Here is a 16907-nt window from a genome sequence, read left to right on the forward strand (position 1 = left end):
TCAAAAGGTTCACTTATTTTTTTTAATAGTTATGTTGGCACTTATTTGAAAATTAAAAGTTATAATAACTTATATGTGATATACTATCTCGAAATTTTGAAACCACATGCAAATGTTCATTCAAAGAGGGTGTTATTAAGTGTGGGGAAGAGAGAGAAAGGAAATAAAGAAAAGAAGAAGAAAATCTGTTTTTTGGGCTCTTCCAACTATTTAGGTGAAAAAATTGGGCATAGCATAACAAACTATAGACTAAATTGGCATTAAATAGCTCTCTTTTATTATTTTTTTTGGCATTAAAACGCTTTTTAATATTTATTTTGGCATGAATTAGCCCATTTTGTATTCTTAAAAAGTGGATCTAATTTTCTGATATTCTCTCTTTAAATTTGAGAAACGGTTTTCCTTTTCTCTCCTTTTTCTCCTTCTTAAATCTTTCATACCATCAAAATTTTTCTTTCATAGAAGTTCTCTTATATTCCTAAATTTTCTTTGTGTTTTCATTTCTAATATAACAATTTGGTTATCCATTGTTATTTTCTCTTCAATTTCTGAATCTGTTCTGTTTATGCATATCTAATATAATAATTTGGATATCCATTATTATCTATTTAAATTCTTCTTTCATACGTAATTTTTCAACTTCTCGTATCCATTAAATTATGAATTTCGGCATTTGTGGAATTAGATTTTTCAATTCTTTTTGGGTTAAAATTTAGGTTCTGGCTTCTTTTGTGCCTGATTTTTCTCATCCACATCTGAACTCACTCAATGTATAATGATGTCAAACCGTTGTTTTCTCATTGTGATAATCTGTATTTACTCCACATTCTAAAAATCTTGCATCGTCATTATCAAAAAAATTGGGTGTACTTGATTTGTGGAATCGAAGGTTTGTACAAACAAAATTGATAACTATACATATGATTATTCATACATTTGTGCAAAAATCAATCAACTCAGTGTATTCAAACTTTAAGTGAATGAATACATGAATATGTATACATTGGATACATGAATATGTATACTTATTTTAATGCATACATGTATACATATATATTGCATTCGACACCATAAAATTAAATGTATACAAATAATAATTTAATGAATACTTAATATACTATGTATACACAATTGACAATGTATACATGATTGTTTATACATTCGTATAAAAATCAATCAATTCCATATCTAGTCACATTTTACTAAATATTTGAATATGCACATACTACAGCTGATAGCATAAATTTACATGTATACAGTTAATAATCAAATGAGTACTCAATACTTTACCTATACACAATCAATAATTATACAATCGAAAAAAAATTGATTTCTGTTGTAATAATCATCTTTTCCATGGAATAATCGGTAAAATTATTTTACTCTTACATTATCTACTATAATAAATCAAAACAATCAAAGATGTCATCTATATCTTGATATGGTTGTGAACTGCGTGGATATTTTTTTAAAATACACTGATAATAAAATTGAGTTTTAGAATTTTAAGAAAACTGAAAAGTTAACTTCCTTAATTACAGGAGCTAAAAACAAGGAAGAAAAAACTAATTCCACGTCTCCTTAATTAATGTTGATTGGTTGCACGTTGTTTTAAAAAATGAATCTATAAAAATGTTGTTAATTACTTTTAGTCTATTTAGTGCTATTTTTTTTTGCTCTATTAATGTTAAATAAAATTGGGCTACAAATTGCTAATAATTTGTAACAGTTATCCTGTTATGTCATAAATAATACAAGTCTTATTTAAACTTTTAAATAAAGAAATATATTAACTTTAGGTGTCTGTTAAAGAATATGAAGAAAAAAACACAATAAAAGAACCATACATTGCATAAAAAATCCAGCCTAGGCAACCCTGTCAATGGCTACAAATAATTGTCACAAATAAAAGATACTAGCAAATTTGCCGTTAGAAAATAAAACCAGAAAAAAAGAAGAAGCAAAAAGCAAAAGAAAATTAGAAGAATATTAACTTTAGGTGGGTTAGGTCCACCTTGTTAATGATTTTCTTTTTCTGTGCTCAATATTTATCATGTGATTCCATTGACTAATATTCATACTTCCTCTGTCTATTTTTAATTATCATCATAAAATTTGATATAATTTTTTTAAAAATTAATTAGAATTGTTGTTTAATTAATATATATTTTATTAATTAATTAATTTTTACTTATATATATGTCTCTTAATTTTAAAATAATTAATATTAAAAACAAAATTGAAAAAAATAATTAATTCTCTTAATTATTTAAATTGACAACTATTTTGAAAGACGTATTTTTAATATACATAACAAGAAAAGGGAGTATTATTAAAAACAATTCCATTCTCAAAATAACCCAATACTTTGACTCTTTTTTGTTAAACTTTTTCTATATTTTTTCTTTCATTTATTAAAGTTTTATAATTTTCAGGAAATAAATCACACTATTTGTATAGTTATATTTATGATTTTACATAAGAAAATAATGAAAAGTATGGTTTAAATTATGTCCTTGAATATTTTTTTATACATTACTTCGCAAATTCAATTAATGTGAAATAAAGAGAGTATAAATTTAAACCAATATTTAAGATATGTTTTAAAATATCTAAATTCTAAATTAAAATTTTAAAAATCAATCAAATTAACCTCAGTTAAAAATGGACAAAACGAGTAATTAAAAATGACCTCAGCTTTTGTTGGTAGGTGAACAGTAGTACAGGTAGGATATCAACCAATCGTGTCTACACAGATTCAACAGCTTAGAGACTTAGAATTTGACGGAGTCGTAACAATAAAGGAAAATTTACCTTTCTTTCTCTCTTCAAAAAAATACTTTCCTTTGATCATCGGAAATCCCCAAATTTGAATTATCGGCTTTTCGATTTCTTCAACTAGGTTTTCTGTTTAAAGAGAAAGGCGAGCTTTTCTTCTCTGTTCTAAGAAAGGCTCGCCGGAAAAAAAATATTAAAAAATTCCAACATAGGAAACATGGAATTTCTTAGAATTTCTCCTTTTCAACCTCTCGTCGTGTTCCTGTTCATCTCCGTCGTCTACTTTCCGGTCACCGTCCGTTCAGATGAAATCATCCCGCTCCTTTTGCCTTCCGAACAAGTTAACCAAGACATTTGCCCCACGACGCCGTCTCCGTCAGAATCCTGCACCATTAATTGCTTCCGACCCGACCCGGTATGCGGGGTTAACGGCGTGACGTACTGGTGTGGCTGCCCCGACGCACATTGTGCTGGTGTGCGTGTTGTGAAATCAGGGATCTGTGAGGTGGGAAACGGAGGTTCTGCTGCGGTTACGGGTCAAGCCCTATTGTTGATTCACATTGTTTGGCTTGTGTTACTTGGTTTCGTTGGACTGTTTGGGCTTTTATGATCGATCAGGTTTCGTTCGATTACTTGATTTAGGGTTAGAAATATAGGATGATTTTTTGTATAACATACCTGTATCTTTTGTATGTATGAGGGGAATATTCGGCTAGATGTTTTTAACATTGTCCTTGTTTTTTGTTGGAGTAATACTATTTTAGGAGATTTACATATTTCTCTTCCTTGTTTCTTTGATCTTTGAAATTTCCGTCTTAATTGCCTTTATAGTCCTGAGACAATTCTTTTACAGAGCCTGAAATGAATGTGTGATGTATAAAGAGTATATGTTGGAGTGCTATTGGTCACAACAGAGAACAAAGATATAGAAGATTTATATAACTGAGCCCAACTGGTTTAGTAAGGAAGAGAATTCTCAATATGTGAGAAATTTGATGAGGAGATAGATGAGTTAATTTTTGAGGTTAAGATCGCCGTCTACATGTCTTCAGTAGCTTTGCATCTCCTTTTAAGTTCTTATGGCGAATAGGTGTGTTTGGACTTCAACCTTTGAGGAAAGTATGGGATATTGGCTTGCTAGGTTTCTAAAGAACCTGCCTGCCTTTATGCACCAGAATTTTCTATTGTTTCGGATCTGCTTGCTGTGTGTGGACAAACTGCAGTATGATGTTTGGGTAGGGATACTTTTGTGACATCTAGCAAACTACTTAATTCTGATTCGGGAAAATGTTGAATGCCTGTTTGGCACAAAGCATCGATCCCAAATTGGAGGTATTTTTGCTGTTTCGTTAGTCATTACTTTCACATGTTTGCTATTCATGGTTTATACTCTGCCCTTGATGCTATTTTTCTTTCTGTCACTAATTGGGCGGACTTACTGTTCCTTGTAGGGAGTAGTTGGCAACAAATGACAAAGTGACCATTTTCATGAGCCCCAGATTCTTCCTCGCCCTATAGGCTACTACTCCTTAGTTTTATTGGTCCCCTTTTCTCTCCCTGGCCCGTCCTTAACCTCCAACAATGCCCTTACCATAACGGCTACTAGAATTCCCCTTTACTCTTATCACCAACTATTCCCTTTGTCCTTCTAGCAACTCTTATTTATGATCCCTTATATCAGCCTTCCTTCTGGCCTTGTACCTTCTCCTTCCTCTCCATTTCGATTGCAATGATTTGGTAGATTTTTGACATTCATCTTGGTGCATACTGGTCTTAGGTGTTAGGAGTGAGTCTAAAATTCGACTTCCTCTCCAACTGTGATCTCATTTCACTCCAATTTTTTTTTTAAAATAAGTTTATAACTACTACGTGGTGTCAAGATCATTATCAGGCATCTGAATGGGAGGATTATTGTCAGAAAATAAATTATGCTTGTGTTTTTGCTTCTGGGAAGGGTGCGTCAAAGACTTGAGAGGAGTAAGTATACCATCAACTATGATTTTACATCTACAGATTCAGTATTTGTTTATTTATCAATTAAAGAAAAATTCAACTATTATACGTTGGGGTCGCATAGATATTTGATGATATTCCTGTTCTCGACGAGAGAACTAAAAGGCTGTTATTCTTGATGCATTGGACGACATGTTCGAAGTCGGGATCTTTTACTAAGTTTTAACTTCAAAGATACATACATTTGCAAGCTCTACACCACTAAGGCAGCATCTTAGGTCTCCAACATTCAATCATGAAAATGAGCAATTAAAAAAACAGACGTGCAATTGTATTCTCATGAACCAGATACATTTGCTTTCTTGACAGCGTGCGATGTTGATGCTTTTTGATGGATACAAACTCGCAAGTCATTTAAAAAGCATGAGAGTTGTTTAACGATTGTGTGCTTACGAAGATGCTCATCTCGTGGTATTATTATTCAAAAAAGAAGAATTCGTCTCCTGAAGCATAAAATAAGTTATTGAACAATAAAATTTTACTGTCATTAGTTTTGAGTTTCCACAATAACGTATGTAAAAACAGCATATAAACGTGGTGAGTGAAAAGTTCATGTTTCCCACGCGATCATATGCTTTGACGTTCTCGAAAACAATAAACCTCTGGAAATGCTTCGCCCTTCAAAATTTGAAGGACAGTCGATCAGTATAATGCCCCCAAACTACCACTTTTTCCATTTCATTTTTTTTTACCATTGTTCTACTTTCCAAGAAGCCTCATCCGGAACTCAGCAGCCATCCTCAGAAAAAGAATTTATCACCAAAATGATGCATGCAAGTCAGCTCTATGCCAAAAGAATAGGCACTCTTATCATTGCCAAATTATCTACTCAGGAATTCGATGCATGTAAGGCTAGTTACTCCACAAAGCTAAGAAAATTGAAACGATAGACACTCAGTTATCCTTTTTGTGGCTTTGCAGAGAGAAAACGGGATCACTCAGATGATCATCATCAGCAGAATTTGGGGTAAGAGAGTTGTCATCGCCGCTTATTGCAGATGAATCACTCTGCTCGGTGTTTTTGGTCAACTTCGATTGAGAGGTCCCAGGAAGCTGAGCGCCAGGATTCTTGCCCACTACGTTTTTATATATGCCAAGAGCTTGAGCCATCATGCTAGCAGGATCAGCAGCACTTGTAGGAAGCAACAGCGTTGTGCCCTTCAAAGTTTAGACAGGCAAACGGAAAAAATAACAAAGTTAGCAAATAACTTACACATGACAGCTGACACAAATATAATGTAACAATTGTGCTTCACCTCCTTTGCAATATTACTGAAGGCTTGGATATACTGCTCTGCAATCCTCAAACTTGCTGCCTACAAAAACCAAATAGTGAAAGCTGTAAGTGTGACTGATTGGCGAAGGTACAATCAAATGTAATATTGACAATCCAATGGAGAAAACTTTGCTGTAAGCTAGCGCATTACAAGTGTGGAAAGCAGCCCACTATTCCACTTCCATACGTGCTAGAAGAAGAGGCAGGGAGGAAGAAAGAAGAAAAGACAAAACACAGAGCCAGACCAGGACCAGCACTACTGGTGTTTCAAGAACCTCACCTCTGCTCCGCCATGCTCTTTAAGGGTTTGCGACACCATTTCAATCCCTTTTGCTGTAGCTTGTGCCCTAGCGAGGATTGCTTCTGCTTCACCTGATTCATTCAACAGGGAGAGAAAATGAACGTGGAGAACCAGTGAAGCTGAGATCGACAGTCCCAAATAGTAAAAGGTCACTACAAATGGACTAGTTAAATGTTTTATGTAACTTGAAACACCTTGACACCATATATTTTTTATCAGGCACCTTGGCACCACATTAAGGCACCAAATACAATAATGAACCATGATGAACACCATTTGTCGCCATTAATACCAGAGAGTTCTCACCTGCACATGCACTAATCAATCCACTAAACCTTATCCAACAATCGCAATGGTAGGTGAAAAATTCCGTTCCCAACAAACTTCTAGATTTTCTTTTGAGAATTCACTGGCTAAGCAGCTCTAGTCTTCTTTTCCTCGACCGTGATAAAGGGAAGTTGAATCTCACCAAAGTACATGGAAAAAGTGAAGTTCTAAGTAAACAAACCTAGCGCTCTATTGACTTGGTCCATTTTTGCAGCTTCTGAGGCAAGGATCACTGAACTCTTCCTTCCGTCTGCAATATTAATATTTGCCTGCCTTTCTCCTGTTATAGTGTCAAAAAAATATCAACATCGTTAAAAAGGAAAAAGAAATCCTGCATGACAGATTGAAATACTAGAAATTCTAAAAAGCAAGTAAAGCGTTATTTTACATTTGCGTGGTAATCATTTCGCTCATAGAAGGCCTTACTAAATCGACTCTTTATGTTATAGATGGAAAAGCTTTTCGATAGATCTACTTGCAAATGTACTTTAAGCTGGTCTGTCCCTGATATAATAATAAGGTATGCCCCTTTAACCGCAACGGCAGACCTACCACTCAGAATTCTAACACAACTACTGCATTGCAAACTAACCATCGGGAAGAGGATCAATTACCTTCTGACTCCAAAACTTGCGCCCTTTTTTTACGTTCTGCTTCTGCCTGCATCTCCATAGCAGCTCTAACCCCACGAGGAGGATTGATATCCCCTGAAAACAGAAGGATAGCAGACATATTCAGCAATATAAAGTCACTGCCATTTCCTAATGATGGAAAAATCGGCGGATAGCCGACATACTTATTTCATATCGAAGACATTTCAAGCCCCAATCTTTTGCAGCCTCGTTAATAGCCATCTGCAATAAAAGCGCACATCAGAGGGATCAAACTCAAGCATCGAAGGTGCAAAACTAAAAGGAAACCATTCAGGATACTTCCTAAATCAAAACTCAAATATACTGCACATCATCGTAGGTCAAATTTGACAGTGCGGGATCAGATGAGCATATCATTACCTCACACCTAAATAAGTTGATGAACTAATACAGATCAATAACTAATGTCAATATGGCCATATAAGAATGCAGAAATTACTTGATGGTTACTCTAGAAACACAACCTAAATATAACATATGCATTAGGTACAAAACTTGATGATAATGGTCATTCAACAAGCGACTCCGGATTCATGTGCAGATTGATCGTGAAGATGAAGAAAGCAGTATTTTGATGGTGAGGACAAAACATTAAAAAGGTACAGAGATATTTATGTTATCATATACACGATTATTTCACCAGAATCAGCATAAAACCTTCGACCACTAGTAGTTTCTCATTTAACTTTGAGTTCCATTTCAGAGGTTCTATCTGATTTCATGATACACACCTAATGATACAGCAAATAATTTCTCAAATTTCAATGGCTTTTATGGCTAAAAACAATTGAAACTGCTTCTTCAAAGTTCAAACCAGTGTTCTGTTTTTACCCTCCTTTACTATCCACAAAATATCATTCTTATTCTCTGATATTTATTGAGCATACAAATTCTTCATTATTTTGATGAAATTTCCATCTATTAGTGTCACAAGACTCTTGCTTTTTAAAGTTGCAGTTACTCATCCTTCACAAATGGGCCAGACGAAAATGCACTCAATATTATCAATGTGAGAAAAGTAGACTCAAGAAGTTCATATAGCATGCAATTCACAGAAAAGAATCAGTGTAGGTGGATATTGGCACTCTCAGCATGGATGGAGTCTTAACTCTTACCTATTTATCTTCTATTAGTATTTAGTTATATTGGAGTTTCTTCTTAACGTCGTTCTTAGACACCTCCATGTGGTAGGATACCCTTTAGTTCGACTCTAACAACCAAGTTGACCAATTTATTTAAGTAGTAATTCACTTACATTTTAGTTATTACTCCCTCTAGTCCATATTGAGTGAATTTGTGAGGCCATGCATACCCATTAAGAAAAAAAAAATTAGGACATAAATTGAACACCACTTTCCATTTTTGCCTTTTAGTTATTCTCAAACTATTATTGAAAATAGAAATAATTCAAAGTAAAACGATACATATGAGCAATTAACTCTCTTGAACTTATCACCTAGAAAATGAAAATGAAGGGCAAAATGGAAAAATAATCTAACAACTCTCTTGAACATTGAACAATTAACTAATTTTGAACTTGAAAAAAGGCTCAAAAATTCAGTTATTATGGACTAGAGGGAGTAATGAAAATAACCAAGCCCACACATAGAAGGGCAAAAACCAAAAAACAACACAGATTACACACACAATAAAGATAAAGAAAGAAACACTACAAGGAATATCATAAACGATTAAAAGACAGCGAATAAATAAACATTACAATCTTCTATAAGATGTCCTACCCAAAAATGACTCTCTATAAACTTGGGAACATCTTATTGTCAAAAAATGACAATTGTCAAATTCTTCAAAAAGTCAATTTTACATCCATTTTGACCTGATTTTTACTCGAGTTAACCAATTCCTCAGTCCTACCTAAATAATAAAAACATAATCAATATATGATACATAAACTATGAAATACAAAGAGAATAGGTAATTCGGGACAACAGGAAATACCAACAGGACATAATTAATATACGACCTCTATGTCAACAAGACTGAGACAGGCTTGAATGGAGCTACATGAACAGTGAAGACATATTCTGTTGTTGTATATGTTAACAATTTGAGACATCACATTTTTTTAAAGTAACAATGTTTTATTAAAGTAAAACAGCAGCAAGCAGGTGCTGAATTACATATAACTACAATTTTCTCCTTTTAATACTGAAGAGTAATGAAAAGTCTAAGAGAGAGGTAAGATCATATTTGCAGTATACACCAAAAAGATAAAATTTAGTAGACACATCAGAAAGATCATTAGGACTACCAATTACTTGTAGTTTGGAATCCTAAAATTGAATAAGTTCAGAAAGGTTGATAGAGTGGCAGAAAAGGTATTCGTTAAAACGAGTAAAGAAGTCTTGATAATATTTTCAAGTGCCCCGAGCCCCCAACCATGCATGCATCGGCAAGAGTGACAGAGAAGCTGAAGACACTACAATGAAATTTCTAGTGGAACACATATAATGGGATAAAAAAGTTTCTTTTAATGAATTGAAAAGTTGGTCACATCTCCTTTAATTTATGGAGTGCTAGGATTGAAGACTAAAGAATATTCAGCAACACAGTCTTAAGAAATTGGCTCAGAGGTTCAGTAAAGAGAAACACTGGCTAGGGAAGACAGTGAATGCAGAAAAGTATGATAAGGAGGAATACAGAACTGGAAACACCAGTTTACCTTATGAATGCAAACTATAGTGGAATATCATTACAAGATGGAAAGAGTTTGCCATAACATCACGTTTCATAGACCAAGAGAAGCTTCTTAAAGCACCTCTGGTACGTGGATGAATTCTTAAGTATCAATACTCGAGTAATTTTCTACATATCAAGCCAGAAAAGATAGCATCGACCAGATATACAGAGAAAAAGATGGTGGATCATTATAAAGCCTATGATTCAAAATGAACATACAAGATCAAAAGATAGAAAAACTTCAAATTTGATAAATTACTTTATAGACCAATTATCACCCGATCAAAGGTGAACACATGGAAGTCTATAGTAGGGGGTGGTTTTTCCTAGGGAAGTTCTTCTAACACAAGTTACTGAAAATAGAGGATAGGGCTGCCAATATTTCTCTGTTTGGATACTTAGAGCACCGAGAAAGGTTTGGTTGTTCACATTGGTAGCAGTAAAGGCAGTGATACTAACCGCTAATAATGTAAGGAAAGAAATATAACATGTCAACTGGTGCTTTATGTGCAAACGATTGTGAGAGGATGTGAACCATCAACCATTTATTAGTGCATTGTAAAGTTGCAAAACCACCTATTGTGGACAAGTAACATAACATGTGCTAGTTGAACCAAAGTTCATGCCTTTAACTGTGTTCTTTTTGCATTTTTAAAATTTCGGGGTAAAATCTATCCTTCCCACCAAGTTTAGCATTTCTTGAGTAGTAGAGTTGTTTAACATAAGAAACAAGATTCTAGCAGGTGGATCTGTCAACCTTATGTGAAACTATATTGATAAGATCAACCTAAGTGAAACTTGTAATATTCAAGATAAGTTAACCATCAATTCTATAAATAACTAGCTCATATCTTACAGGTGAATAATTACATACAACTTGCATCTCAAGCATGAAAAACTACATCCAATAGATTGAATAAGCAATTCACTTAATTTTCAGTTTCAGATACCCACAACCCATAAGTGGAAGGAACTGATCAAACAATCATCAAGTTATCCTATTTGACAAAAAACAGATAACATACGCTAGTAAAAGGCTCACCACTATCTTTTCATTCAAAGTGTCCCTTTCCTCAAAAGTCTTGTCCAGTGTGATCTTGCCAAGCTCACTGCGCATAGTTGTCTGTGCTAGCTGGATTACCGCATACAGTGGATTCTCAACCCCATACGAGGCCAATTTAGGGTCCACAATCTACCGTTATATAGCAAACAGGAAACATTATCAGCACATTTCCAAGTGTACAATAAATAATGACTCAATCCAAAATTAGTTAGAGTTGTCTAACCTTGACATAGAGAACACCATCAATCAAAATGCTGACATTGTCTTTGGTAATGGCGGATTGATCAGGTATAGGAATAGCCTCTTCCTTGAGCGAATGCACATAAGCAATTTTATCGACAAAAGGGATCAACACATGAATTCCAGGAGTCAATGTCTTAGCATATTTCCCAAACCGCTCAACAACATACGCCTTTTTCTCAGGCACAATTCGTACTCCCCAATTAACCGGTGGCAGGATTTCATATCTTCAACAAAAACACAATTTTTTCACAGAAAACAAAATAACACTAAAAACTATAGCAATACGAAGAAGAGGATCAAATATTTTTACCTCGCACTAGGGTCGCGAGCATTGCGAAAATGGCGGACCGATGTGAAGAAAGGAGAGAGCTGACGTGGAGGGAGTTGACCGGATAGAAGAGAGGACTGCTTCAGAATCGGCGAAGAGAGGGTGGAGACGGCTCTGCAGGTGACAACAGGCTGCGACTGCAGTAAGTGATTCAGCAGCCGGAGCTTGCTGAGAGAATTCGATCTCGCCGCGTTCATTGATGTTGACGAATTGGATACTGGAATCGGACGGTGGAGAGAGGAAAAGACGAAAGATTAACGGTCCGACGGAGGGGAGGTTTGACGTTTACAAAGCCCTAGCAAAACCCATTACACAAGTCACACATTTTGTCATTTCTCGACTATTGCACCGTATGGGGTGGTTAGGTTGGATATGAAAACATCATTTGGGATTTTTAGTTTTCACATTCAAAAAATTAAAAATTTAATAGTAGTAGTATTTAATTGGATCATTTTCTTAAGTTGTGTTTTAGATTAATCAATTTGGTCATTTTTAATTTTTGATTTTATAAGTTGAGTTTCTTCTTCTTATAAAAATTTATTTATTTCGATAGAATATTCATGTCAAATTTAAACATCAATTAATATGTTTCCTCCGCTAGTGTTACAATTTCTCAAATAATAATGAAAAAGGAGAAAAAGCTCAAATGTGCCATCAAACTTTGACATTGACATTTGAGAAAAGGCTCATCTATGTCATTATTTTTTAACTCTGATTTTACAAAACCATCTAACAACTTTTAACACTTTTTATTAAAGTTTTGAATCAAATATACTCTTTTTGCTTCTTCTTCTTCAAGAACACATGAAGAACACCAAGAACTCCAAATTTCTGATTTCTTCAATTTTTCACGAAATCACCTCAAATTTCAATATTAGCATCTCTCCGAGTTAGACATCAAAATCCAATATCTTTTGAGCTCGAATTCAACCTAACCCACGAGACACACTTAATTTTTTTTCAAAAGTTTCAAAACTTTAAACTCTTTTAATGGTGAAATTTTTGCCACAACTCCAAATTACTTTTTATTTGAACATAGACTCAAAAAATACTATGTTAAAGTTCACTATGTCTATGTTTAAAATTTCAAGAGATTTGGAGTTATGGAGAAAATTCACTAAAGGAGGTTAAAGTTTTGAAATTTTGAAGAATTTTAAGTGTGTCTTGTTGAATTCGAGCTTAAAAGATATCGATTTTTGATATCTAGCTCGGAGGGATACTACTATTGAAATTTAAGGCGATTTTGTGAAAAATTGAAGAAGTTGAAAATTTGGAGTTCTTGGTGTTTTTCATGTGTTTTTGAAGAATAAGAAGCAAAAAGTGTATATTTGATTCAAAACTCCAATAAAAAAATGTTAAAAGTTGTTTGAGTGGTTTTATAAAATTGGAGTTAAAAAATAATGGCATAGATGAGCCTTTTCTCAAATAGTAATGGTACAGATGAGCCAAACTTTTAACGAATGACATAAATAAGTCTTTTCTCAAAGTTCGATAACTTATTTAAGCTTTTTCCCACGAAAAAATATAGCATCTCACTTTGCACCATTCATTAGACTAATAGGATATATTGAACATAATGTTATGTATATGGATTTATGTCTAAGATGTAAGAATAAATATAAGGTATAAAAAATTAAGTTTCTGGATATCTGAAATTTCAAAGTCCCAAATCCAAAGTTTATCTACAATCTAAAAATTTAAACAAAAAATCTAAAAAATCTGAGTTTCAATTTGGTCTAGATCAGTGTTTTCAAGGGGGCGAGTTTCGGAACGAGGCATGCGTAAATTAAAGGAGTAGATCATAGGGCATAAATCTCAGAATTTGATCAGTAAGTTCCGGGCGTAAAAACGTACGCTTTAGACGTTAATTTTGATTTTTATTGTTTTAAAGTATTTTTGCTATAAATCATTTTTTTTTTATTATTGGTATAATGATACTTATAATTTATGCTCACATATCTTTTCAGGTTGTAATATTATTTTCTAAAAAATTTAAATAAATAAATAAATCAACTCTCATATAAAATGATATTGTCATAAATATTTTTTTTAGATATCAATTATTCCAGAAACTGATAGGACGGAAATTTCGTAAAATTATGTTTATCCATTTTTTGTCACTATACTCACACTTTTTATCCTTTCTTCTATGAAATATATGAACAATAAATAGTGCATATATTAGTTGAGGATGAAAGGACTATTAGATGTTAAGATGGATGATGATTTTATTTTAAAAATTATCTCGATTATTATTATTTTTGTGTTGTTACCTTTCTCAAATAATAATTATGATATTTTGTCTATATTATTGATGATTTATTAAAATTTATTTGCAGAATTATTAAAAGTTTTTACTTTTGTTTATTTTCTTAGTAATAAAATTATAAAATTGAACATACATGATATACACACCCCGTAGATTTATGAGACTTTCGCTCTGTGTCTCGGGACTTATGATGTGCCCCGTGCTGTATAAAATGTCTTGTTTCATGCCTTCGCTTTTAAAACACTAATCTCGACTATGTTCAATTCTAATTTTTTTTTTTATTTCCCACTCGGTATTTAATATATGCATTGGAGCCCGACTATTTCAAATTCGCACCGCGTAGAGCCCCAGTCGGAAAAAGCGTTTCCTACCAAAGGATAAGATGTAGTGAATATGATTGTTCCTCCCTTTACTAGAGGTCTCAAATTCAATCATTGATCACATTAGAAGGATATATATGTTCGAATTAATACAATGATAATATCAAAGTAATAATAATTTATAGAATCAAAGACAACAAGGGATATGTTACGCGTTGAGATTTTAATTGTATGCAAACTATAGTGCCAATGACCAATTATTTGCTTTTCTGCGAACATTTTTAGATATTCAAATGGAAATTGCATCGAGCAAATAAGTTAGCGTTTGACAATGAATTTTGATTAACTTCAAAAACTGATCATTTTTATTCATAAAACTTCAAAAAAAATTAAATAAAATGCATGTTCGAACACAACTTCAAATTCAAAAAATCACATTTTTTTAAAGATTCAAATTTTAAAATATTAAATTTTAATTTAAAAATTTATAATCAAACAGGAACTAAGTTTAGATGCGAGCTAAGCCTAAGAAAAAAAGAGTAATCTTTAGGCTCAAGTGTTGCCACATTTATGCCATCACGTCCTTATTTTGCCTTGTTCTAGTTTGCCACTTTATGTTGGTCATTGCACACATTAATTACTCTTGGGGTCTATCATAGTCTCCGTCATTGCCCCGTTAGTATACTTTTTTTGATTTGAAGTGGTCTCACGAGTAAGTTAAAAAGATGGGGTCCTTAAACATCCTTCCTTGACATCAATTTATCCATTTCTTTCTCCTTAGCCAGTATAGTTTATTGGATTTAAGCTACGTACATACAATCTAACCTAACTTTGTATAACATGTTACTATTTATTTTAAGTTTTCTATTATTAATATTGCTATTAAATAGACATTACTATCAATTACCTTGATCTAATTGTTTAAATATTCTTTTACTTTATTAATGCATATATATAATTTAAACTCAAGTTTATGTCATATTCCACACATAATTTTAGTGATTGTTTGTATAAACTATGCAACGTAACGACTATCTAAGATGTGTGCTTTGCGTCAGCATTTGCACATAACAATTCAAAATAAATTACTAAAAAAAATTAAAACAAACAGATAAGAGTTCGAAGAATTAGCTCTTTTACAAACAAGTATATACGAGTTGATTAGCAAAGAAATTGCAAATTACAATTGATTGGATATCTAAAATGAAAAGAAAAACTGCAAAGTCAAGCGGACATTCCTGTAACCGTAGATATCAAAATTTAGTAGAACTCTATAAGACAGTTCTATTTTAGTTGGTGTTTTTTGGAAGCTACTCTATCCTAAACTCTAATTAATGTCTATATAAAAGGTATTATATTTTCTTGAAAGATTCATCTTGAATATTCTGCAAATTCATGGAATATTAGATCAAAATATGCCAAACTCTTCTTGATAATCAAATATTTCAACAAGATCCACAAATTCTTTCTTTGAAATCAAGTTCAAATCATCCTAGCCAGTTTGAGAAATATGCCACTAATGGTCCTCGAATCTTGGAGGAAATCCAAGAAGAGAAGAATCAAGGGATAAACAGATTTGTACCCGCACCTTTTATCAATAAAATTATATTTCTTCAGATTTTATTTATGATTAATTTATTTTTCATTTATTTAAAATTTATTGCAAACAAATTGGTACGTTCAGTGGGACCAAACAGCCCTTCATCTCTTCTCTCACAAATCAAATATGCAAATTTAAAATCACAAAATCGCAAAGGTGGAAGAATGAGTACTTCAAGGCTCGTCGTTAAGTTTTATCAAGTCTACACTCCGACAAACCATGAAGTAGGGGGCATTTATAGACATTAAAATTTCGCAGAACTCTACAAGATATACAGTCCTATTTCAGTTGGTGTTTCTTGGAGGCTACTCTACCCTAAATCCTAATTCATGCCTATATAAAAGATATTATATTTCCTTGAAAAGACATCTCGAATATTCCACAAATTCATGAAATATTCACCAAAAGATCAAAATATGTCAAATTCTTCTTGATAATCAAATACTTCAAGAAGATCCACAAATTCTTTCATTGAGATCAAGTTCAAATCATCCTAGCTAGTTCGAGAAATACGCCACTAATGGCTCTCGAATCTTGGAGAAAATCTAAGGAGAGAAGAATCAAGGGATAAACAGATTTTTACTCGCATCTTTTATCAATAAAATTATGTTTTTTAAGATTTTATTTATGATTGATTTATTTTCAATTTATTTAAAATTTGTTGCAAACACTACCATAGGCAACTTTTGAAATCATCATCTAACAATGTATTTGCATGTTAATCTATCACATGGTAAAAATATAAGTAATTGGGTGATCTCTAATTCACAATACATCAATGGAGAGTCGTCTCAACAAATTTGGGGGCCTAAAGTCAAATTTTATAAAAAGGCCTTATATTTTTTAGTTGACATATTTAAATTGAATAATTACAACATACTTAATGTAATCCAACAAATGAGGTCTGAAGAGGTAAAATATACACGGACATTCTATAGTAAGAATGTAAACAATGTAAAGTTTCAATGAAAAATATATAATATAAAGTTAAAATAATAAAAACTGACTAAAAAATTTAAAAAGTTTATATAAATAT

General features: G+C 32.8%; 2 protein-coding genes across 2 annotated transcripts; one reads left to right on the plus strand and one right to left on the minus strand.

The window, feature by feature from the left end:
• The first annotated feature begins 2776 nt into the window (after positions 1 to 2776).
• Positions 2777 to 3628, plus strand: LOC129895224 (uncharacterized). The gene has a single exon (XM_055970904.1). It carries the CDS (start codon positions 2996 to 2998, stop codon positions 3386 to 3388), a length of 393 nt encoding a protein of 130 aa, XP_055826879.1. The 5' UTR covers positions 2777 to 2995; the 3' UTR covers positions 3389 to 3628.
• Positions 3629 to 5235: 1607 nt separating this feature from the next.
• Positions 5236 to 12063, minus strand: LOC129895804 (uncharacterized). The gene is made up of 9 exons (XM_055971575.1): positions 11665 to 12063; positions 11335 to 11578; positions 11091 to 11240; positions 7492 to 7549; positions 7310 to 7402; positions 6877 to 6975; positions 6348 to 6439; positions 6048 to 6107; positions 5236 to 5949 (listed from the first exon to the last, which is right to left on the minus strand). Exons 1-9 carry the CDS (start codon positions 11877 to 11879, stop codon positions 5686 to 5688), a joined length of 1275 nt encoding a protein of 424 aa, XP_055827550.1. The 5' UTR covers positions 11880 to 12063; the 3' UTR covers positions 5236 to 5685.
• Between the last annotated feature and the right edge of the window lie 4844 nt (positions 12064 to 16907).

The sequence above is a fragment of the Solanum dulcamara genome, chromosome 7 (genome assembly GCF_947179165.1).
Source record: "Solanum dulcamara chromosome 7, daSolDulc1.2, whole genome shotgun sequence".
Lineage (NCBI taxonomy): Eukaryota > Viridiplantae > Streptophyta > Magnoliopsida > Solanales > Solanaceae > Solanum > Solanum dulcamara.